This window comes from Lonchura striata, chromosome 6 (genome assembly GCF_050655825.1).
Source record: "Lonchura striata isolate lonStrDom1 chromosome 6, ASM5065582v1, whole genome shotgun sequence".
NCBI classification, from domain to species: domain Eukaryota; kingdom Metazoa; phylum Chordata; class Aves; order Passeriformes; family Estrildidae; genus Lonchura; species Lonchura striata.
Window position 1 is genome coordinate 25,649,301 of NC_140708.1, and position 26,284 is coordinate 25,675,584.

Genomic DNA, 26,284 nt, shown 5'->3' on the forward strand with positions numbered 1-26,284 from the left:
GAGTGTAAAAAATATTTATTCAACCTAATTCAACGTAACTACAATTTTCAATACTTAAAAACAAGATTTACAGAGTAATGACCTTTAACCACTCATGTGAAATAATCTTACAGTCCATACAGTATTTTATAGTTGTATTTTTACAATATCTTTAACTTCCAAAGAAGACAATGAGCTTTCCCATTAAACAAGTTTCAAACCCACTAATTAGCATCATTCAATTTTCTCCAAGAGACTTTAAAAAACAGTAATAAATTGTTTGGAAATATATACAGTGAAGACCACTGAAAAGCTGTTTTCTTGAAACGAGGAATTCTGTAAGAAATACATATTATATTGTTTCAAGAGTATCTTACAGAGTGTAGCAACTTTCAGAGGCTGCTACTCAGTTTAGGTTTTATATAAAAGTGAGCCCACTAAGACAAATATAATCAGCAGACTTACAATGTTATATAATTCTTCCATTACAGCAAGAGCATCAAAAGTATTTGATATTGATTGAGTGTATAATTTTTAACACCTGTATAGATTTTTAATACTAATTGGCCTTTATATACAATTCTGTACAGTTTTAAAATATTACATCTTGGTAATTAAGATAAATGTACTATAGAAAAGGTACCTTACTTTGAATTTCTCCTAACATACATTATTGCAGTCAAATAGGAAGTCCATTCTGCATTTACTTAATTTCTGTTGAGAAGAAATATTTACTTATGAATAATTCCACTCAAAGATTTTTTAAGCTATTCTTCATGCATTTGACATACTAATATAAACAAGAAAAAACTTGGGAGAAAAACAAAGAAATTGTTCTTAAGAAAGAACTTCAAATATGAAATCCAGATTAGGTCTGGTATGAATATGCAATGGCCATATTATGTTTGTCAGAATTTAACTTCACAGAACAGTCAATTTCTGTTGAAATTAGGTTTAGGAATACATCAAATAATGGAAGTGCTAATGTCTCCTTCAGCTGACTACTTTAGACATATGGGAACAGTAAAGCTTACTGTCTAAATAAACTTCATTACACATTTAAGATTTATCCTTAGTGTTTTACAAAATGGAGCCAAGTTACCTTAAGCCAAGTGCCCTGCTGGCAGGATGCTCAGCTCAGGTACCCAAAGTGTAGTGTCAGCCCCTTGCAGCCAGCACTTCCACTAGGGCATGGAGCCTAGTCCTGAGCACAGCTGAGTTACACACTCAGGTCTGGATGTTTCAGGGGATGCCCTGCTCTGGCAGTTCAAATGGAGCTTTAGTGTTCAATGCTGCTTTCTCACAGGATTTCTGTGGGTATTTACACAACATAAAGGAATATGGAAACTAAACAAGTCTCTAATACTTAACTACAAAATAAGCAACTGAAATTTATTTCCCCCTTGTAATTATTTTACTGTGGAGGAAAAAATGCTATCCAGCACCAGTTACAAACCAGTAGAGCCATGAGAAAATGACACTAGGCACTGCAGAAGATACAACAGGACACTGAAAATTACCAGTAATAAAAGTTACCTGAAAGCCATGCTGATTTTAACACCTAATATTTAGGTGGTTAAAGCTGACATACAAGTCCTGTAGGGAGTGATCATCTTCTGCTTTTTCTGTCATTTGGGTACTTCACACTCCCCATTTGATACCAGAAAAACCCAAGGAAAATTATTTCTCCTTGGTAATGACTCACATTCCCCTTGTAAAACAATCTCCCTTCACTGTGTGAAATGCTAAACTGAATGACAGTGTGGTATGAAAATACCTATAGAAAAGGCATTTGGATATAACTTACCTAACTACACTTAAAATATTCTGTAGTTGATTTTTTTTTCCATTCAGTATATTGGCTTAAAGAAAATAATTCAAAAGCCTATTGCCCAACAGAAATACCCAAAAAATAATGAAAGCTAAATCACATTCTCAGGTTCAGTGGTTGCTGAAAGGATTTACCCTGCCACAAGACAGTGCTTTATTGTATTTAAAGAAAAAAAATAGAGGAGCAGCAACTTATCACAATTTTCCACTACTGTGCAATAACAATGGAACCAATACAACATGGAAACCTGTTAGGTGAGACTCTGTGACATCTGGAGGTTACAGCCTTACGCTCCTTCTTGTTCAGGATAATTTAAAATTTTGCGGTGAGCTTGGCGCAAATATTGCTGCTGCTTGAAGTAAACCTTAAAAGCTCCTTTTATAGCAACAAAAGCAATTCCACCCTGAAATAAAAAGATATTTTGAAAACCTGCACAGTACAGTGCCATATCACTGCAAATGTTCTTAAAAATTTCCAGTCAGAGATTTGTTTTCTAAACATATGGCATTTTCTTCTAAAGATTAACTAATGAATACAGATCCAAATGAGTATCTCAGAGTTTTCTGTCACAATGCACTATTACAGAGGCAAACATTAGTTAAAGGGATTACAGATTGAAACTATAGAAACTTTTATTTCCTTGGAAGTCTCACCAGTATTCTAAATTTTAAAAATCGAAATCTTATTTAAAGAACAAAGAAAATGCAGATATGTATCTACTTTCCTCCCTTCTCTGAATGTATACTATACAAGGCACAAGGAATAGTACACTGATAACCATTCTATAACTAGACTGTGAAAAATGGCACTTGCCAAAAGTGGAGTAAAATAAAATCTATTTTTGTAAAACAAACTATTTTTCCCCCTAGAAAGCTTTACAATATGTTTATCTCAAGTCTTCAAAATGAGACACCAAGAAGCTTTTAGTCTGCATGAACATTTGCAGTATCACCGTTTGTTCTGTATAAAAGAGGGATGCATAAACATGCAGGAATTGAAAATGGGCTATGGTGATATTCAGATAAGCAGGGATTCCATATTACCAAACTCAGTGTACTTGTCCTTGAAAGTCTGTAACCAGAGAGGTTATTCACAAAGGAAGAGATTGTCATTCATACCCTCTCCATTTGAATTATATGGAGAGTTAATTTTCCCCTCCTTATTAAAATAAGAAACGAAGGGTTTCTCTCAAAATCAGTAAACAAAAGCTAATTTTGAAAGGTTTATAATATAAACCCCAGTCTTCCCTTACAAAAACTGCTCTTAGAAGATGCTGGCTCCTCATCTTCATTGTCAGCCTTAATTACTGCTAAGGCCTGCCTACTATAGTGCCACATAAAACTTTCATCCTTGTCATGAACTTGTCATGAAAGTCATAAAGACAGTCTTTCACACACATGATGTTTGTCCACTGTTAAGACAGGCAACCTTAAAAAAAACCTCTTCCTTTAATCAAATGCTGCTCTTAAAATACTGGATCAATTTATGTTCCTTTTTCCTTTGCCTCCCTCCTTCACAACACTTCATATTCCTGTATTAAAATAATTTATGAAACAAAGAGTATTGAATCTTACCAAGATTGTCCTTTGTAAATTTGAGTTAACACTGCTGAACATCAGCTTGCCAACTATTGTGGCAATAGTAGGGAAGACTAGAGCTCCACACAGAATACGCGTGGCAGAAACGTGATCTGCCAAAGGGTTGGCCTCTGCTGGGATACGAGGAACAGGACATCCAATGCCTAAAGGGATTAGAATGGGGGAAGAAAAGGTTACACAGCCACTGCCTCAAAAAAGAACACAGAAAGTACATTACTGCCCACTGCCCACTCCACTATGAATCTATAGCCCAACTACTTTTTGAGAACTATGTCTCTTCTCTTGGCATTTCCTTTTAAATGTAATCACATTACCTGGAAATATGCTGTTCAAAATTTGTAGCTTATTAGAGTATTTGCGCCACAGTCTGAGCACATAGTCCTCCCAGCGGATCATCTTGCCCAGTATTAGCATGACTGGGATAGTGGGAAGGCCAATCAAAAGGAACAAAGGATCAGCTCTCTCCATCACATCAAGACCTTCTTTGTGACCCACAACCTAGAAAATATGCATATAGTTGAGGAACAAAACAAAGGCCACATCGATGTTACAATGTACAAATGAACAAAAATGTAACTTAAAAGCTGAGTTTGTTTGAAGCTGCCCACATGTTTTAAGTTAAAGAAAAAAGAACACTCTCTTTTCTAATTTACTGTTTTCTCTTTGTATCCTTGTTTGCTTATGGAGCATTATGCAGGTGAGCTACCAGCCCTATTTTGCAGATCACTAATCTTGCAGAGAGCTGTAACAGAATTCCCTACCATCTCAAGAAAGGTTTCATGTGTTTCTGTGTAAATAAAAGCCTAAACATCTGAAACACTAATAATACAGCAGGCTTTCCAAAATGCATTTAAGAATTTACAGTTTTACAACAATTAATTCTTCACTCAGAAACTGATCAGATACTACTGTTCAAAGGATAAATTGATAGCAGATACCTCAGGACGTTTCTCTCAAAATTTTATGGTTTTTAGGAATACCTTACATAACAGAGATCACAGTATTTAGCTATTGTTTCTCTGGACAATGCAGGAAGATGAACATTATTTTCAACTGTAGTGGAAATAGCAACATATCTTCACATGTACCTTATTTTCAAATGTAGTTAGTTCAAGGATTTTAAAGGATCATTAATACTGTTGTGTCTACACTTTTCTTCTGATATCCAAAAATATAAATCAGATTTTTCCATTTATAAAATGCACATGTTAAAACGGTAACAGAATGGTGCCTTATGTTTTCTAAAAAGTATGTTTTAATTTTAAATAAATCTAATAGAACTGAGGATAAAAAATTATCTTAGAGTGGTAGATATCCTCTGAATTTGTCACAATTTAAGCAGTATAAATGCTAATACAGTCCTTGAATTGCTTCCAGGAAGAACAGGCTCTTTCATTACTTTTTCTGTAAGAATATGGGAGGACTAAAAACACTAAAATAATAATTATGTTTGTCAGGCACTGTATTTTCTGATGTGCTTTCATTGACTTCTTGTTTTCCCCACAAGTACAATAACCTACCAGGTCTTCAATTGCACAAGAATTAGAATTAGGAGGTAAGAACATAAAACAACAGCAAAATTTTAAAAAAGGAAAATAACTAAAACAGTACTTCTGGAATAGGTAGGACACAGAGAAGAAGCTATAGTAATGTACCACAGTACCTTCAAACATTTTTGCCTTGCTCTGAAAAGCATTCCATGTTACACCTCTAGAACAGGAAGTTATGTTCTATACCACAGCCTCTAAAAATAGGCATAACCAATATTGTTGCTGCCAAAAGATTATTCCTGAAAAAACATTCAGCATTTGTCTTCCAGCTTCTTCAGTATCTTCTACTCAAGCTGTGAAGTCTGACACTATCCTTTTTCTCCTTATAGACATTGCCCATAAAAAAATACCTCAGTATCTTGTCTCTCTCTGCTTTAGATTACTGTATTTCTCTGCTTTCAGTAACTCCATCTGACTTGTTACTGACTTAGCTACCACAATGTCAATTCTGTATTTATTTTTCTGCGCCTGAAGTCCAAAAATAGCTTCTGTGCTTCTCTCTGGCCCTTCAACTAAAGGAAAGGAGTCTGAAATGCATCAGGAGAAAAACTGCATTAAACCTAGCAAAGCTGGGGTGGCAAAAGTGGTGGAACAGTTTCTCTTCTACTGCCTGCTCAATCTCCTCCCTGACAAGCAAAACTAAATTATTGTCTTGCCCAGCATGCCATCCATACAATCAAAACACTAAATCATGAAAATAGCCAATTCTTCATACGTGGCATTTGACCAGCTGCCTAAACTAATGTTTAGACAGAGCCTCACTTTAAAAGCAAAACGACTTCAGAATAAAGCATTTATTTTTCCATTTGGAGTTCTAGGGTGGCTAAAAAGGTCACAATTTCCTACAGAAAAAGAGCTCAGTGTAGCAGTGAGCAAGGAGAAAAGGACTGGTGCATTTCCAAAGTTTTGTTGTAGTATTACACATGGTTGTAATGCTCCTCTTGGAGCCACAAGAACAAAATATCCAATGAAAAAATACTTAAGTGTACCACTCTGTAATACAGAATCATCCGCTGGAATGCAGGTGGCACTGAAAGCCATTACACATCACCTATGCAGCTGCCCTACCCTCAGCCACATTGGTACAGGGAAACTGCAACCACTCATTTGGGCTCCATTTCTGCTTTCAGATGACACAGCTCACACAGAAACTGAACCAAAACAGCACACCATCTTGACAGGGAGTGACCTGCAGAAGTGCAGGGCAGTACCACACATCCCAAGAACTAGACCCAAATGACTTATGAGAGAATAACCATGTTTTATATTTAAAAATAGAACTGTGCAGAGGTGTATTTATTAACACACTGGTTTGTTAATTCTATCTACAGCTGAATTAGCATCAGAAATGCTTTTATGGTTTCAGGCAAAACACAGGTTATAGACTCAATATAGGACTCAACAACTACAAGGGTAACAAAAGTGCTTCTGACTGTACAATCTCTGAAAACTCTGGTCTTGTGGTTGAACTAGAATTGCCATGAACAAGTCTTTCCATAGTTAATAGTGTACCACCTGTCAATATTACTTTTCTATTTAACAGCAAGTTCATAAGAACAGAAGGAGGAAAACTATTTTTCCCCTTTCAACTAATTATACAGTCTGAAGTAATTAGAACATTAATCTGCAGTGTTTTGCATTTCTTGTTTATGAATGAATTGCATCATTTAGGGCATGTATTTTCCTTTATACAATTTTTTTTAAAATCACATTATCCAGAAAATAATTTGCCATGTTTCAGTTTCAACCCTTTGAATATTACTAGCAAAGCTTTTCTCTACGTAAAAGAAAAGATTAAATCTCATGTCTTTACTGAAGAGTTACTCATTATTGGTAGCTAGGTGGTAATGGCACTTTTCCCATGAGAACAAATTGGGTTCACCAGTCTGCCATACACAGGGCAGCCAGCTAGAGCAGTAGTGGATTTTGTTAGCTGCAGACTGAACCATGCCTGAACAGGCATACTTGCAGTTATAAACTATGACCAACTAAACGTGAAAAACCATCTTCAATTCACTGGTAACTACACTGAAAGCAGCTCAGCATGTTTGAAGCCAATGAAAGAGGAGTCTGAACTGACTCTTGCTTTCAGAGCTGGCAGGAAGAGGGAAGATGTGTGTACCTGCATGACAGTCACCGCTCCGTACGTAACGGCTGTCCAGTATATAGAGCCCACCATGATACCAGCTGCAGCAAAGGGACATGCCTTTGAGATCAGGCGATCTGCAAGATCCAAAACGTAAACAACTGGACCTATGATAAAGGAAAAGTAAGGTTTCAAGATAGATATATATAGATACACACGGATAAAAGCATACTGTAGAAAAGTCAGCATCTATCACCAGTAAGAAAGAACAAACGAGGCAAAGTACAAGTCTGACATACCACACGTGCTGTTTAACTGAGAATATATAATTAAAAAGCTATTAAGCTAAACTTGTAACTTCTGCCTACCTACCATTTCATTTACCACATAATCTTTCCAGGAGATTGATACACTGCTTAAAGCATTAATTTACCCACCGATTAGCTTCCTTTGTGTTGAGTAAGAATTGTTCTTTTGTAGAAACCACTTTAGGCTTAGTGCCTTTTTTATTTGTTAGATATTTTAGTTTTCTAAGGAAAAATACCGATTTGTTATAATGTACTTCATGTCCTTATCTTTGACAGCTTCACCTGAAAATTCTGTCACTAAACTATCCTGCTATGTAGTAAAAAGTAGCACAGTTAATACAAAAGACTCCTTCCACTGGAAGCAGCTGCATTCAGTATTTGTAAAGGATCACCTCTCAAAACACTGGAGGAAAAAACACTCCTATTCAGGTTATTCAGTGCCTTTGACAACAACACATGAATAGGTTCATTATTCTGTCTATGTACAACTGCACTTTCCAGACTTACACAGGGCAAGACAATACATAAATACCCTGACTACCTCTGGTGAGGGAAACAAGGGCAATGCCTGCATCTTTTCTTTGAGGGACTGCAAGAGCAGGAGTGAAGCAAAAGCCAGAACACTGAAATGTATGTTCACTTTCACTGAAAGTGAAAACCACCATCACCATAATCTGCATTACTTTTGTATTTGTCAACAAATTCTATATACAGACTGTCCTCCCACAGCTCATATGCATGAACAGTTCCTGTGAGCTCCCTCCTACTTTTTCCAACCAAAAATCAGTGACAATTCTCAAAACCAGCCTACAGGCATTCCTCAAGTAACTAATCCTCCATGTCTCTCAAAGTTTACCCACAGTGACAAAATTGTGACTCCTGTTTCATGACTTAGTTAGTTCTTATTTTTCTAGAGAATAGCTCTATTGTGAATGATTTCAAAAGCCCCAGTTCTACTCAGCTCAAGTCAGCTGGTGGAAAAAAAGCAACAGGAACATCCAGTTCAACTCTTAACAGTTGTGTTTGACTTTCCAGAGCACACTTAAGAAGGTGCGGGGAAGTCTATCAGTATGCTGGAAGTACCAACAAGGTCATAACTGCAAGTACTAAATGCACAGTAGTTTACACACCTTGACTGTTTCCCAGAGTCACTGAAAAAATTGGTTGTTCCATTTTGAAAACTTATGTTTGAACACAGGAGATTCAAATGAAGGTTGCCTTATAAAACAAGTACTAATAAATTTCACCTACTGAAACTAATCATTAAGAGAAACCTGGCTAGAGAATCAGGTATTGAATCTTGAGAAAATACTAGAAAAAAATTGTTGAAAAAATCTTTTAATTAGCTCTTAAGAAGGAAGTAGTGAGAAAGGAGGACAAAACTGTTTTTGCTTTTTAAGGTGGTACTGAGCAAGAAACAGGAAAATAAATATAACTGATACCCAAATTAAAGAAGGAAATATGAAACAAAAATATCTTTCATTTTGAAAAATATATCATGCTTTAAAGAGCTTTTTCTGCCAAACTGTTTCCTTTTTATTAAACTGAGGTAATTATCTAAGAGATACTTTTGTTACTTTCAAAGTGGTAACAAGATTTTTCTATTTAATGAAAGCTCTCAAAAGAGCAGAAAACAGCTCACAGGAACATAATTACAAGTAATCACCAGAACTGATCGGCACTATCAAATCTAAAATAGAATTATGATTTTGAGATATTTCATGAGAGGTTGTTTTGAACTAGTAAATATATAAAAAACACCCACTGTTACTTATATCCACTGATGTCTCCTCAAGTTGATATTACTTCTAAACTATAATCATAAATGAAAATTTGTGTTGGGGGTATCCTTTCACAGAATTTTTAGAAAAAAGTTTCCAGCAGTACATTAGGGAAGTCTTTAAGTAAGTTTCTGAACTGTGATGGCTCAGGGAAGGGTATGACTAATACTGTCTTCAAAAGACACCTGCTGCAGAAGAAATAGGGCCACTAGCAAGGCTTCTTGGAAAGTTCTTACTGTCCTTACTCTGCCTGGTGTGACCTTGATTGACTTGTAGCTGAATTGTGCTATAACAGCTTTGGGTTACTAGAAGGAGTTACAAAAGGGCAAGGCTGGCTCACTTGTTTAAGGCACTTCAAGGTCATAACTGATGTTCCATGGACCCAGATTAATTTCCCTGCTCTACTACTGATGTCTTGTGCACACTTGTACAAGTCTGAACTTTTATGCCCTTATCTTTAAAAATGGAAAAAGATGGTATTATTAGGAAAAATATATCAAAAGACATGAAGGGAGTCTCACTTGCATGCAAGAGCTGAACAACCTCATGAAAGAATTTTAGACCAGCTTCAGAATCCAGGAATGTTAGAATCTAAGCTTTCAAATATAGTATGCCATGAATTGCAGGAACAAATTAAAATGCCTGTTATGTTAATGTATCCTGTCCAAATTATAGTTGCTACCCCTTTTCACCATTGTCAAAATAAAATGCAAATGCATCTCACATTACAGTTTCATCAGTCAAGATACAAACAAGAATTTCAAACAGTGTCAAGTTTTGTGGTGCATTCGGTGTCCAGATGAAAACCCAGTTTTCTGCTCAAAGCCAATGCTAAATGCAATCATTTGATACCTTCTTTATGATGGAGAGTTACCTTATTCAGCGAAGCCAAATTGTGGTTGTTATACAAATAATTTGCAGTAAGTTTCATACTGGTTTATGTCTTTTTTTATATCAACAATGCAGTACTGTTGTGTATCTTTTCTTTCCTCTTACTCAGTGTTCTATCATGGAAGTAAATGTCATCACTCAAAATTCCCCTAACACCTTAATTTCGTCAGCCCTTAAGCGAATAAGAGGTCCTGTCCCAAAGGACTGACAGTGAGTTATTTTCAGCTCTATTATTACAGAAATAAGATGCTTTAAAAAAATCTTCTTTAAAATCCTCTAAATGCCTGCACTCAATTGCTACATCACCATTTCTATAACAAGCAGTTTTACTTTTAAACAAAATTTAAGTTTCCATGGCAACATTTCATTTCCTTGATTTATATATGGGCTTAATATATCCCATAGAACACATGGGCAAGCAAGGGCAAAAATAACAGCAAGCACTGCTAATTTAAATACATGCAACATACTGTGCATTATCCTACTTGGCTACTCAAGTAAGAGACTGGAAGACCTTACCAACTTATTTTGCTAAGGTCCAACTTTTTTTTTCACCTTGACAAACAGAGCTAGAGCCATACCCAGCAATCATAAATATTCTGCCTCTTGATTATAGGGCAATATTGCCTCAGAAACACCTCCTGATCAAAGTGAAAGTATGTTTTTCCAGTAATACCATGTGCTGCTTAGGAAATTCTCATCTGGATTTCCTCTGGTAAGTGTCTCTGCAAGCTGAGTCAAAAAAAGTATGTGTTTATGTGCTGTGTGGCAACTGCTGAAAGAAGTCACATTCTGCTCAACAAGAAAAATAATCCCATTAGCCAGGAAATAATTACAGGTCAATGGCAAGATTTATCTATATACCTAAGTGGAATACATCCAAAATTTTTAAAGCTATTTAACTAAGCTACCAAATAGGATGCAAGCAGAATATAAAGTTATTTCTTTCTGCCTGGAAAAGAGAATAGACAAGTTTCCAACAGAGGTGGTGATCCAAGCACAAGAAAGGAAAAAAACAAAGAAAGCAAGAACAAATAGATAAGCAACAATTTACATTATCTGCATCTTACCTAGTTTTGGAAATACTATTAAATATTCTGCATTGCACTGAGGACAAGCAACTCTAGCAGTACTGTTTCCTCTTTGCTTTTCATCCACCCAGCGCTGCAGACAAGTCTGATGCACCCATTTGGTGGAGCCCCTGCACCTGCAGGGTCTCACCCACTCTGCTGTCCGATCATCCTCATCGGTAGCAAAACAAACCCAGCAGCTTCTGTAATCACAGGAAGGGAAAAAAAAAGATATTTTCTGCTATAAAATAAACATTCACATGTGAAAGCATACAGCTTAAGAAAATGTGCACCTAGAGGAGATGATGGTTATTATTTCACTCTTAATCACCAGAAGTGTAAGTATTTTGTACCCCAGTTTTGCTATAAAATCAACATAATAAACATAATTTTTCAGATAGCTAAACAACTGCTTTCCACCTTCTGAATTATTAATTAAACTTTTAGATAATTTATGATTAAAAAGCATTGAGACTATAGTCCAATCTTTGAATAATTCAACATATGGAAAATCCATATTTTTTAATGTTTTATCATCTGCTTCTACAACATTTTGGTAAGTTTTTTCATTTTAAAAATATAAAATCAATACTGCAGTCTGTTACTGTGGAAACAAAGTCAAATCCACTTAAATGGTAAAACAACACAAATGATACAATATATCACAAAAAAACTCTAAGCAATTATATAAAATTCATTTTGTCTCTTTGAAAAGATGAAGTGTTTAGTTCAAACAAGTTGACTTTGTATAATATAAATTAAATTACAAATTACTTCAAGAATACTGTTGGACTAATAGAGGAGGAAATTTCTGCTTTGGACAATTATGTGGACATGAAAATTCAAACACATTAATTCTGTAAGGAGAAAACACAAGACAGTCTATACAACCTCATCTGAAGGGAGCACAGAACCAGGAACTCACAGATATCTGGTCTGATGATTAGGCCAGATTTTTGGCCAACTTATAAAAGAAAGCAAAATACGGATCTAAACTAGGAAAATATCAGATATGTTCAGCCAGTAATTTTTAATGTGAAACAATTTTCTAATTCCCATAATGAAGATATTTAAATTTATATAATAAACCAGAGTCTATCAATATAAGAATATTACTATAAATACATATATATATATATTTATAATGGTTTGATTTAAAAAATATATATTTTATGCAAGCCACTACAATCATAATTATACCCTTATAAAGGAGCACAGCAACAGCCTCCCTATAATTTAACTACCAAGACACAAACTAATTAGACACTGCGACCGAACTGAAGTTTAACATCACAATTTTGATGATGAAGTTTTGTTCACTTAACAACTTGGGTAACATCATTAAGACAAAACACTAAAAGGTTTCTTATGTGCAAAAAGTAACAGACAGTAACTGAGGAAGAAGAAACTGAGAAATGCTTTGATGCTCGCAAACAAAATAATTTTATTATTTGAGAATAATGATTGTGGATTCTATGCCAGGATGTTACAGTGGTTCATTATGCTTTTTCCTCTCACTTTTCCTTTTGTTTAACTTTTCTTCGAGGAAAAAGAAGGGGGAATCTGCAATGGGAAATTTAATTTTGTCAGGCTCCAACTTCAAGAAATGAAAAATAGTGTTGTCCAACAGCTTTGCTTTTAAGACCTCACTATTTTGGGTAGTATTCTATTTGTAAATTGAAAGTGTTCCTTTACAGAAGAATACCCATGCTTTTTTAATAGAAATTACTGTTCTGATAAAGTACTTGCTAGACATTCTTTAAAGCACTAAATCTTTTTAATATCTACAGTAGTAGTAGTATGCTGAAAAAGTTGCAAGTGTGTCAGAGCAGAAGGCAACATGTAGCAATTTATTACTAGCATATTTGTAAAAGGGAATACAATTTGAGATTCAGATTCCAGTTTAATAATAATTAATATTGAACAATCCATAAAATGAACCTGTAATGTCCACATGTCCAGTGGTAAGTACAGAACACATTATAGTAGGTACAGATGTAAATTTAAACTGTGGTGGTCTAAAACTCAAGCTTTTCAGTTGATGACTGACATCTGCAATCAGAATTGAAGTTTCTTCCATTCATCTTAATGGGAAGGTAAAATCAAAGCCTGACTTGTCTTTTTTCTGTCCTTCCCCACACTGGTTTTTATCAAAACTGTCATGCTATTCACTCCTGTAACACCACCCTTCTTTTTGCCTTGATGCTCCCAACGTGCACCTACTGCAGTCCCAAATGAAAGAACACATTAACCTTCCTAAGCAGGAGGAGCAAAGACAGACAAGCCACAAGTTAGTAAGGATCTAGATGAAAAAGCTGAGACCACAACTAAGATTTGTAAGGATTAGAAAGCATGGCTGGCATTTTGATTCCTTGCACTCAATATCAAGTTCTTACGGAATACAAGTTCTGGCATTGTTCATTAATTTTTATTTACACTAAGAATCCACAAATTTACTGTAAGAACAAATAATACTATACAACACTACAGATAATTGTTCCTCTTCAGAAGGTTCTTTCTACCTTACAGGTAAACATTCACTCATTCATTTCACATCCTATTTAAGCCTACAACTGCTCTAAATTTGTAATTCAGATTTTTATTTATAAAGTAAAGGCTTCACAACAGAGCTAGTTAGGTCTGAGGATACCATCACAAAATACAAGTCTAGAGTTTATTCAAATAATGACAGATTTAAGCATAAGCATAATCTTGCTACACTGCAATTTTAACTAGTGAATTTGTCCATGACAATGGTTATAGATTAAATTCTGTTCTCAAGTTCTCTGTCGAGGTTAGTAAGTAAAAAAAAATTGCATCTTTTCTTTAATTGCTTCATCCAATTTCTTGCCAGCCAATCATACCTGAAAACCTGAAAGACCTATTAAATTAATAACAAAATCCTTCACAGACTTAAACCTTTAGCAAGTGATGAATAATGAAAAGTAAATTCTCTGTATACTGTCATCAGCCTTATCTCTTTCCATTGACAGCAGCTGTAGCAGTAAGGACTAAATAAAGCCATTTCAAAACAGGTATCTAGGCTCTTGCCAGATTTTCCATTTTCTTGTACTGAATAAAATATGACCTTGATTCTTACCACTGAATCAGGCTGCTACTCAGATAACCTGAAATAGAAAGGGCTGAAAAGGTGGAACAAAGCATTGTTTCTGATAGAAACTCGAACCTTTTTCCTTGATGACTTTCTACATAGCCAAATCAATAACACTAATGTATTTTTCCACACTTCCTTGGCTCCAAAAAAAAAAAAAAAAATCAAAACAAAACATACAAAACTCCAGACCAATATCACTACTGCAGCTCTGAATATAAGGTTGCAAATGTCTTTTAGATTCAGCTCCCCAGCAGAAGAAGCTTTCCAGTCTCAAAAATTCTATTCTGACTCTAAGAATAAAGCATTTTTTGCATCTATTCTTTCTCTAGAGAAGACACACTCTTTTCAAGGCACTGCCTGTGTTAAGAGCAAAGCAGATGGGGAGAAAGTTGTATTGAAGATTAGAGATCCTATACTCCAAATGTTACATGGCTAGAAAGCCAAGGCCTGCCTAAAACCAGGTTCCTCCAAAACACAAGTTTCTTACCAGTAAGGAGCCTCCTCTCTGCTGCCTGGCTGGAGCTACAGCTCCAACACATCCCTAAGACCTCCAGTATCAGACATATCTAGACTGCTCTCCTTTTTAGTAAGCTATACCCCTTCTAAAGGTTACTTTTTTCCAAAACCAGTCTTAGATGGGAGGGAAGACAGTATCTAATTCATGTTATTTAAATAAAATCTGACTCAATTTGTGAAAGCTGAATCCATAATGAAACAGTTTTGTTTTCAATCAGGCATGACTGTGTAAAGCAATACAAAAAAGTATTTTAAAAGCAGTATGTTGATTCTCTATACACACAAGTAAAAAGTTTGTAAAAACTTTCAAAGTAACACAAGCCCAGCAGATATCCTTGTATCCACAACACTTAATGGATAAACACTTGCTAGACTGGGACAGCACAGCTGTTTTATGATCTGGTTTCAAATATTCAGTACTGAAATGGGAATGGGAACATCTTAGAATTTTTCCCCTCATATTCAGTGCCATACAAATATGACTGGTTAGCAAAATCAGAAAACTTCTCAGAAAAGAAAGCTCTACTTGACTTTTAGACCTGAGTCTTACCGTGGGAAATGCAAATTTGAACATGCATGACATGCTCTGGAATCATGAGCTAGAAACACATTTTTCCTCTCATTACAATTCCTTCATAAAACAAGAAATTTTCTGCATTTCTCTCACATCATAAAGCTCTTTTTCCTAAAGTGGCAGGAATTTGCTGATATCTGGCAAGAGTAAAGCATGCTTGTCCTGCTAAGCACAAGGTGTCTGAGCAGCTTATTGCAATTGAATTTCACATCCAAAGAGAAGAAAGTGAAAAGGCTGAAACATAACTGATAGGAACAACAGCACAGAGAACCAGTGAGGAGTGAAAAGGTACCTTGAAACAAATGACTGAAAGAGTTCCAATAACTAGCCATAAAAAGGCACTGTTCTAAATGATGACCCATAAGTCTGCTGCTTGGAAGAGGCGATTTTTCATGAGCTTCTATTAACAACTTTTTATGCATAGTCTATGTTGACAGATAAAATATCTTTGATGATGAATAGCGATAAGCTTTACACTAAACTTGCCATCTGGCAAGTTTAGTGTAAAGCTTATCACTGTTTATCATCAAAGATGAATCTAGACAACTTAGATCACTCTAAGTACTACAAGCTCATGTTCAAGTTGGAAGACTAGGATGTCAGAAAAATAGAGTTATCTAGTAGCATTAGGCTGCTTTGGAGTTGGCTGGAATTTTAGTAGGGGAACAGTAAACTGTTCTCTCAAAAAGCAAAAGAAACACCTCATTGCAAATGTTACCACTAAGCATTTTCTTTCCCTGTGTGTGAAAAACCAGCAGCAATAGGATCTTGTGCTAGAGGGACACTGCCTGCTCTAGAGAGAATGCAAGCCTAGCCTACCAGCCCCTGATAAAGGCTACAAAGGAATACCATTAACCTGAGAAATGTTAGCTTATGTCATGCTTCACAGAGGAGATGAAGTGCCAGAAGAGATGAACCTCCTTGCTGGATGGAACATTGCTCTTTCCCCAATATTTTCCTGGCCAACAAACACAGTAGAAAATACTTCAATCTTCAATCCAAAACACCCTTACACTATCCTAAAAGGAAAAACTCACAAGGGAAATACACTGAGTGAAGAACAGACATCCGTGCAAAAATAGCAGTCTTAGATGCTCCTTGGGGACTTCAGCAGATGCTTTTAAGGCAGCATGGCATAGCAGCCATATGCCAGCCTGTATCACTCAGCTAGAAAACATGTTGTCACCTTGAAACAAAGTCTAAAATTCTCAGAGGAAGTCCTGAAAGTCATGACCTTATAACCCATTCTACTCTGCCTAGTCATCAAAGACAGCCTGCAAAGCTGAGTAAAGGAGACACTGTTAAGAGTCTAGACACAACAGTAACTACAATTTACCACAAAAGCAAAGCTTTCAATAGAAACAGCTCAAGTACAGAAAATCAAGCTAATGTTGGTGTGAACATACAGAAGTGGTGTTTATATGTAGGTTCTGACTTCCTCTAACCTCAAGATGACATCGTATAAATTAGATTTTAAAAAGCTTTTATTAAAAAGTATGTGGATAACTAAAACTCAGTAAACAAACACATTTAAACCCCATAGAATCATTAACTAGAAAGTGCACCAGAAAGATATACTGATTATCAGAAGTTCAATTCAAGATTTGTTATATCCTTCATTTCAGCTTAAAACAAGGGTAAATATTTTACAATTGAGTTCATTGCATAAAGCAGAGATATGAGTAAAGGACAGTTCACTGAATCCTGCTGGCTGCTTTCTAGCTTGTGGATAAAATTAAACCTTTGACTGCCAGGCATCACCTATTGTGCTTAAATTCAGCCTTATTGTTTTATGGTCTTTGCTTCTAGCCAGCTTAGAATGAGGAAACCCTCCTCAGTTCTAGCTGTCTTGCCAGGTTTTGGTCTCTAGTTTGCCAAAATCTAGATTGTCAGTAAAAAATTAGATTTCATTCTGGATAAATTAAACTTTTTCAACAAGTTATTCAGACATGTTCTTTTTACTAAGTCTTCAAAATTCAGTTATCTTAAAGGCTTTAGTATTGCCATACTCTTTTTCAAAAGGAAAAGCTGAGAAATCACCAAAGCTCAGTGGCCTTGCTATCAGCCTTTAAATGTGCAATGAATTTTGATGTTAGAAACATTTGTTTTATTTTCTAAGTGAGGGAGGGAGAACAGGGCCCTTCTAGACATGTACAAAGGACAGATCAGGAAAAACTACTAGTCATACAATAAGCACTTTATTACTAAAACATTATACATTTTGCTAACTGAACTCTTACTAATGTATATTAGTGGCTTGGCCTACAGCTAACAATAAAAGCTACTGAGTGCCTGCTGGGGGTGGGTAACACTGATTCTTACCATCTTAGCAAGAAAAACAAAAGTGACTAAAACTAAGTGGAAAAAGAAAAATCAACCAAACAAAACCTAAACAAAGAACCACATACACATAACTATTTACTTCCAAAACAGAAACATGCTTTGAACAGAAAGTTGAACAATCGTCAAGTACATATATAGCAAACAGCCAAGAATTCTAATAGCATTAAGTTAATGCTTTAAAAATTTAATGGATTTTTTTTTTATATTGCAGATAGCATATGATATGATACAGGGAAAACATTTTCTCTTGCCTTGTTTGACAAATCTGTCAATAATCCCAAACACAGGAGAGATGTGAAGCAACAAGGAAATTACGCATTAGAGGCTATTTAAAGTTACTTCCTTGAATGTGACTTTAAGCATCTTAATTACTTATTAATTACCTCTAAGATGACCAGACACAAAATGAAGACAAAGATATGTAGTTTCTATTAAACAACAATGCTATTTTGCACTGGGGGAAAGGGGAAGGGAGTTGCATCAGAAAAATACCAATACTGGTAATTTGTGGTGCCATGCACAGAGTAGATGACAGATGCTACAAATATCAGGAATGCCCTACATATAAAATAGGTCAAGTTTGACCAGCCTAAAACTGTAACCATCTTGACATTAAGCTGTTGCTGTGATAAGAAACACAAAGTTATTCACTGAGTCTGTATCTCATGAGCTCCATCTCCTTCAGCCATTTCCCAGTGTCAGTTAATGCAGATGTACAAATTAATCTTTAGGCACAGTAACTTTAGTTACAAAACCAAGTACATTAGCATAGACATCTGTCAGAAACCAAATGTGGTTCCTTGCTTTACATTCAATTTTTAAGGAAAGTACTTGTGAAATAGAAGTTTGATTTTTTTTTTTTTTAATGTATTCCTAGAGAGTTTCATGGTTAAACTGACCATACAGGATAAGCAGTCTTCCTGTTGTGTTCTTCCAAAAAAAAAAAAAAAGGAAAAAAAAAATGGAACTATAGTCCTCCAACTGCAAAAAGTAGAAGACTCCAAAGCAAACAAATTGCTTTAAACTCAAGAGTTTATGACAGATACTATTACTCAAGTTATTCTCAGTTTACAATTTCTATTTTTTCATGGAAAATTTACAGTATAACAGAACAAACCAAAAAGCCATACTTAAGTCAGTCATCTTATATAATCCTAATAATAAAAAAGGAACAATTTCTGACCTAAAAATTACCAAAAAATTTTAAATGCCCACAAGATAAATTCTTGGGCAACAAAAAGGACCACAAAAGAACAAAAACCACTTATCAAATGTGGCAGACATTGAAAATTTGGAAATGTCTTTAGTCTGAATAAATGTCAACAAAATTGCAAGGTGTCTGATGATAACATTAAGTAACTCTCCTCGACAAGCTGTGGAACTGACTGCGTGACTCACCAGTAGAACAGTCACAAGCACCCTGCACATGGTCTTCTGTAATTACATCCCTCACAGAAAGCTAACTAAATGTTGGCACATTTTAGGCCAATAAAAAAAATCCACTTCTAAACAAAAATATTCACATTCCAGGAGGCACTTAGAAGAAACAAATGAGAAGAGATCTGGAAGGTACATAATGACCACATTACAGGTTTAAAATATAGGGTATTGTCTTTTTTCTAGAATGTGAAGAAATAATTATATCAACATGGCTTAAAAAAAAATACCACTGAATGCCAGCCCCTCTTGTCCATGACAACTCTTTTATTTACCATCTTCCCACTGTTTTAGCAATTTCTTTTACTATGTACACATTGAAGAAGAGCTGCATAGTCATAGGAGGAAAGAGGCAGAGATACATAAACTAAACAGAGAACTCTAAACAGTCCATACTTTCCATAAGCAATCACCTGAAAACCTAGAAACATTAACAGCACTTATCCTTCTGTGAAAGCTGTTTCCAAGTAAAAGCACATACAAGGATTCCCTGGTTAGCCCTTAAATCAACTAGTATTTACTTGTTATAGGGAAAACTATTATACAGCAGGCCAGTTTAATTTTTATGTTAACTTAGAAACAAATGAACAGCTAGCCCCTGATTTAATACAACTTCAGTGCAATATTTTTAAGTAGCATTTAGAAATGGACATTTTGATTGTAAGTTTTTTTATCCTACAGTAGTCTTAGGCAGGAAGTGTCTAATCCTTCCCCCAGAATCGCTGACACAAAAATCCTGAGCATAAGCACTTGCATTCAGTTTTAGGAATTTTTGAGAAAAATCATTCATATTAGCATTAATATGACAGGAGCAAAAATTCTTAAGTGAAAAAAGCAAATTTCCAGTCCAACTAGAGAGAAAGTTAACTTTTAGGTACAAATTTCAGAGCTGGTGCTAAAAAAGACCAAGTGCAGGTTTGCTAGAAGGTGTACCTCCAGCATAGTATGTTTAAGTTATGCAGTGCAAATGATACAGGGCTGTGTTCCCTTAAACTGGGATTGCATCTAGACTTGGTATCACAGAATTACAGCTCAGAAGGGGCCACAGGAGATCTTGTCAGACCTCCTGCCCAAGATAGAAACAACACCAAATTCAGACCAGACAGCAGAGTGTTCTCCAGCTGGGTCCTGAAAAGCCCCATGGGCTGATCCACATCTGCACTGGGCAACTTGTTCCCAAGCTCAACCGCATCATTCCCATCCTCACGTGCTGAAAACTTCTCTATTCAAATTTACAGATGATTCTCATCATCCTGCCAGGAACCTTCACAGTCAGTCTTCTGAACAACCTTCTTGATATGAAGAAGGTTATCAGACCTCCCAAACCATCCTTTCTTCAGGCAGGCTTAGCTCCCTCTAGCTTTTTCTAGTAAGTCATGTGCTCCAGCCGTGTCACCAGCTTATGTAATCTCAACAGTTTTGTTTAGAAACATCAGCCAGAAGCAGTTTGCCTTAACCGCTCCAGACTGAGTCCTCTTATTCTTTTGCACTGGCAATGAACTTGCTACTTGGGGTAAATGACAAATGCCAGGGTAAAAGCACGAACAAGTCACACATTCTTTTGATAAAGGTAGGTATTTACATCCTATAAAAATCTAGTACTTGGTCCATTCTGCTACTCAGAGGAAAACACAAATGTTCATTAGAAAGCACTTATTTTCACATGAGGAATTTTCCACCCTTTGTGCAATGCACAAAGACCGTAACAGCTGGCATATTTATTACCACTTTAAATATTACTTTAAAAAGTTGTTCCAAAATTGAAACCTTAACCTTTTTGATATTTGTCTGTAAAGTATTATACATATATTTATTCAATACATTTGCATAAACTGTCAGAAGTTTCCACTTCAGTGGGCACTTAGACACTATGGCAAAGGAAACCATTAAAGCTTTAAGCACTATTACAGAGTCTGAACACTTCTATATGGAAGAGATAATAAACAGGAGTTTGTACAGCCTTTTTAGAAAAAGGGAATGCAACAAATGAAAATATTATCTGAGTGCCTTCATAATACATGGGATGCCAATAGTTTGAGTACAAAAAACTTGTAAGTTGTTTCTCAGGAGTTTCTTCACACTTGAATCAGAAGAATAATTACCTACTGTCTGCAGGTAGAAGTTAATTGTTAAGCAGCAACTGAAACACGTACATTTGTTCCTAAGCATATGAAAGCAAACATCAAAGACAGAAAAAATAAATATATTAGACAACAGTCAAAAGGTTAAGATAGTTTATAAATAGCACGCTGACACTTGCAATATTTCACATGGGCAAAAGGCAGTGTACAGGTCTGCACTAAGACTCCACTAATCATCTTTACTGGTAAGACACAGGAAGAAGTCAACCTACATAGAACCTTCACGATAAAGTGAAGCAAAATACTAAGGGATGTACCTGGGATGAAGGAGCAATGAGAAAGCCAAGCTATTATAAAGCTATTAATGTTTCAAGCTTTCTTTCTTAAAACCCACTCTCCAAGATGTGTGATTTTGCTTTTTCCATCCTGTATCAACATCAACTTTCAAATAGTTGGACTAAGGACAGGGAAAAACAAACCCCTTCTTTCCTTGGTAGAGATTAACCCAGCATAGTCCATTCTCCGCTCTCACATACCCTTTCCTTCTGAGCATGAATAACCTACTCTCAAGGAAGAATAGAAAGCCGGGTACTTCCAGACACTGACAGACTTTGACCAAAAGTTAAGAAGACCTCTCTCCAAAGAGTTGAACTCTGTTGTGAAGAAAGAAAATAATTACCTGAGGTAGGACAAGGAAGAGAGACATGCTTAATCAGTACAAGTAGAACAAACAGACTGAGTAACTGCAGAGATGACATTCTGTGAAAAATAAAGGTAATACATAAATCCTGTATTGTGTTTTATGTTGCTTATTACTCTGCATATCTTATCTGGGTGAACTCCACTCCTACAAAGAATTACTTGTGTGTAGCTTCCATCAGTGAGAGAGAGCACAACATACAGTACAAGTCTGAGACGTTCAGAATAAACACCTTTAATCAAGGACCACGCTGCACTAATCACACTGTTGAGGCTGTAGCATTAGGGTCTTAATCCAAAACTGTGTATTAGCTTACTAAAGTATCAACAGTTAATTGTGGAAAAAAAACTAAACCGGTGCCTGCACTTTTTTCTTGGGAAAAAAAAATAAAATTACTATGGGATCAGATGACAGTTCAAAAAACTGAAATAGAAAATCCAACTCCATTTTGCAATTTTTCAACTACAATTGCTAGCATTTTTTCAATAAATCAATGATATGGAAAACAGAAAATTTAATTGCAACAATACTCATCTCTTGATAGTAAAAGTAATTTCTTAAGCAAGCTACAATTTATTGTTTAATTGCTTTTAAAGTCTACCAGCAATTTCGGCTCTCTTGTCTCCTTTCAACGGGAAAAGGCAAGGGTAGAGACTTAAAGTCACATCATCTTACTCTAGTTTTTAACAAGAATACTGACCACAACTGAGCAACTACTACCCAGGCAGAAAATTATGAATGCTAATTCAAAAACGAAACCATGCTAAAATTATCACTATGTTGATTCTTCAGCATGTACCTGGACAAGCATTCAAAAGATTATCCATCAAATGTTGACTGACATCTCTAAAGACTGAGGTAACAGAAAGCAATGGTGACCATGTTCTGACCATGGTGGCAAATATATGGAAAGAAGGGAGCAGTTGTCTTTAATTTGCATAGTATATGAAATACCACAAATCACTAGCACAGGATATGCTTTTAAAAACAGAACCCCAGAATTCTGAAGCCTTGGCATAATCAGCTGTAAGAGTAATCCACACGTAATTCAACTGAAGTCAAGAAAATAAAGCTTAAAAATATGAGTACATTTCAGCATTACAGCTCACATTAACAGAACATAAAAACCCAATTGGCACATAATTTCAAGTTTTATTGAAGATTACTTAAATTCTGTAATTTATGCAGTAAACTAACAAGAACAAAGGCATTAAAATAATGAAATAATAAAATCTCACAATTTAGCCAGATTACTAATACATGCCTTAAAAGTGTACACATTACTCCAGAAATATGGGGTTTCGCCATAGAGTAAAAAGAGATTTCTGCTTGCAGAAAAGGAACAGTATCTTAAGAATTATTATCTGGAACTGTTATCTGGACATGAAAGAGAAGAGAAAAAAATTACAAGAGGGATGGAAATTCTGATTTTGAGGCTAATAAAGATGATGTCAATCATATGGATTAGTTTCCTAAATGCTGCAGATGAGACAATCCACAATGTAGTGTCACTTCACACTCATGCTTCTTGTATTTATGTTACAATGAATCCTTCCGGTAAGTATAAAATCCTTAGTTTGAAATTTTGAGTAACAGACTCCTTACATCTTAACAACTATTTACCTTCTTTCTTATAAATCCATGGATTGCTTCCTAGACTGAAATTATGCAGGCAAATAAAGGGTGGAGCACAAAACACATCAAAGAAAGATGAATCCCAGGCAACAATGTGATGATGCTATCAAGTCAGTCCTTGCACTGGAGAAATCCAACTTTATTAAGGAAATAAACCTGTTATATAAGTTCTTACATACAGGTACAGAATCTAAGAGTCAAGAGAAGAATCCAGCTGTTCCCTCTCACAAGCACAGAGTTAAAGAACTTGCTCTGGGAGGTCTGACCCTTGTTCACAAAGCAGTGCATGCACTCAGATCTACTGCAACACCTGATTCCTGATACAACAGCATGTCACCACTCTCAGAGGTGATCTAGGTACTGGAAACAGAAGAAAACCCTTCTTTTTCCCCTCCTTAACTATTAGAATCCAAATGAAAGTCATCATCACTAAAAGGCCTGTATTTTATTTTGAAGTATGCACTTTGTGTTTAGCTATAATCATTAGCAATTAAAGATTTTGCATCTTTTTTCTTACTGAGGAAAACAAATATCTGTCACGAGCAAAAAAGATAACAGGGCAGAAGAAGTATTTCTATTCCTCATAATCCCAAGATAGACACAGATAATTTAACCATGGGGTATGTCCATTAGGATGAAATGCTGAAGGCTTATCTTGATCATCACTACCAACAACACAACAACAGTTATGTACAATCTTCAGAAACATCAGATGCATAAAAATCTCTTTATTCAAATGTAACCCTGCTCCATAAACCCAATATAAAGCAGAAAAATTATTTACATCAACTGCATTTTGAGGTCTTGGTTAGTCCAAAATCCTTCTATTGATGTTGTTATACACTCTGAACGAAATTAAAATCTTAAATACTTGGTTCCTTCTTACTACTACATTCATCCCTTGTGACTCTCCTGTTTCTAAAGTTTCCTATAATGAGCCAAAGGAATTCTTATATGAAAGCTCCAGCCTCTCTTCATACTTCCTTTTATGCTACTTAGGTACTCCAAATTCTTTCCCTGCTGTCCCTGATATTAAGGAAATCAGAGACGCTGTCCAATTGTTTTACATATCAAGCTACTCCAAGTATACAAAAAAAAAGTCTTTGAAATGAGCCAGAGACACAAATTATAATTTCACAAACTTGAAAGGATACAGAATATTAAATGTACATCAAAGCCCACATCTCTATTACAGGTAACAACTGAAGAGCAGTAAACTGGTTTGGCAACCAGGTAACTAATTTCCTCTTTTTTTTTTTTCTTTTTTTTTTTTTCTTTTTTTTTCTTTTTTTTTTTTTTTTATTATTATTAACTGTTTAATTTAACAGTGGGTCACAACAATGATTATAAACATAACCTCACAGCCACTTCCCAATAGGGTGAACTAGGACTTCAGAGTGTGATACAATAGCCACGGGCATCAGGGCTTCCACTCAAAACATTATGGTTTCCTAGAATTCTAAATATGTATTACTGGACTACAGAATTCAGGATGTAGATAAAAGTTTGTTGTTGTTGTTTTTTGTTTGTTTGTTTGTTTTTTTTTTTAGTTTAAGAGGAGTTGATTCAGCAATACTTTTATAACATAAATCATCCTTTTGTCATCTCTTACTTTTTCAGTTTTTCTAGAAGTAAACTTTCCCTCCCCAGATCACTTTTATCCTCTTTCTATATCAAACAAGAACATCTCATTCCCACCTTCCAGGATGAATAAGTTCTATCCCTGCCTCCCATAGTTTGTAGTTCCATCACCTGTATTTCATTAAATACTCTTCCCTTAAAAGCAACCTGGAAAGGACAAAACCACCAGGGTTCTTTTTGATTCCTTATGATGAAAATTTGACAGATTCATCAACAGAAGCCTGGCTGTTTCTGGATCCCCACCTTCTGAGATACCAGGCTATTACAACTCCTGCAATTGTTTGTAGGAATAGCTTGCAAGGGCTTCCTGGATGAGTCAAAATCTGAAGTGCTAAGTGGAACAGGGTGAAAGTGCTACATATTCAAATAAAAGTATTTAGAGAAAACAAATATAATAAACAGAATTTACAAGTTAGTAATAATAGACGAGGAAAGATGCTTAAGTAATGATACTTCTAAGGTTGTAATTTTTAAGAACGCACCAGAAAGCAATTGTAGGCTTTATTCAGATCATAAAACCAGCAACAAAACACACAAGGCCGGCTAAGCTTAGGTCATCTTTCCGTGCCTCACTGTTCGTGCACGTCAGTGCGCTCCCCTAGACCCAGGGACAGGGACTGCAGCCCCCGGCTGCCCCAGAGCCCGGCCCGGCCCAGGCACACCCGCACCCCCTGAGGGCCGCGGCACGATCCCTCCGAGCCCCTCAGCTGCCCGCGGTACCTCGCACAACTTCTGTCCGCACACCAAGGCAAAACACGAAACCGCGACACCGGCCCCCAACCCCGCGCGGGGGCTCACAGGCCCAGCCCGAACGCTCCCTCCCCGTACCTGTCCATGGTCTGCGGCAGCGCCAAGCCCGTCTGCTCGGCCATGGCCCCGGGCGGAGGAGCGGGCCCAGCCGAGGGCCCGGAGCCTGACAAAGGCGTCACGCGTGCGGCGGCGGACAAAGGGGAGCGAACGGGAAGGCGGCAAATCCGCCCTTCCGCGGGACGGCCCCTCCTTCAGCAGGTGGGACGCGGCGCAAGCCGGTGGCCGGGGCAGGACGGAGCGGCCGGGCCGCCGCGGGGAGAGGCGGCGAGCGCTGAGCGCTACCGCGCCGCCGTCACCGCCGCCCGGCCCCGCAGCGCGCCTGCGCCCAGGGCAGAGCC

The 26,284-nt window shown here is 36.4% G+C and overlaps 1 protein-coding gene across 2 annotated transcripts; it reads right to left on the bottom strand.

Moving 5' to 3' along the window:
* Positions 1–26,256, bottom strand: MARCHF5 (membrane associated ring-CH-type finger 5). 2 transcript variants are annotated; one of them, XM_085582571.1, is made up of 6 exons: positions 25,965–26,256; positions 11,095–11,297; positions 7,081–7,181; positions 3,723–3,906; positions 3,385–3,551; positions 1–2,213 (listed from the first exon to the last, which is right to left on the bottom strand). In XM_085582571.1, the coding sequence occupies exons 1-6, from the start codon at positions 26,006–26,008 to the stop codon at positions 2,097–2,099; spliced, it is 816 nt and encodes a 271-aa protein (XP_085438697.1). In that variant the 5' UTR covers positions 26,009–26,256; the 3' UTR covers positions 1–2,096. The 2 variants fall into 2 exon arrangements, with proteins under 2 accessions (XP_085438697.1, XP_021392153.1); XM_021536478.4 differs by having other exon boundaries at positions 7,081–7,211.
* Positions 26,257–26,284: the final 28 nt, after the last annotated feature.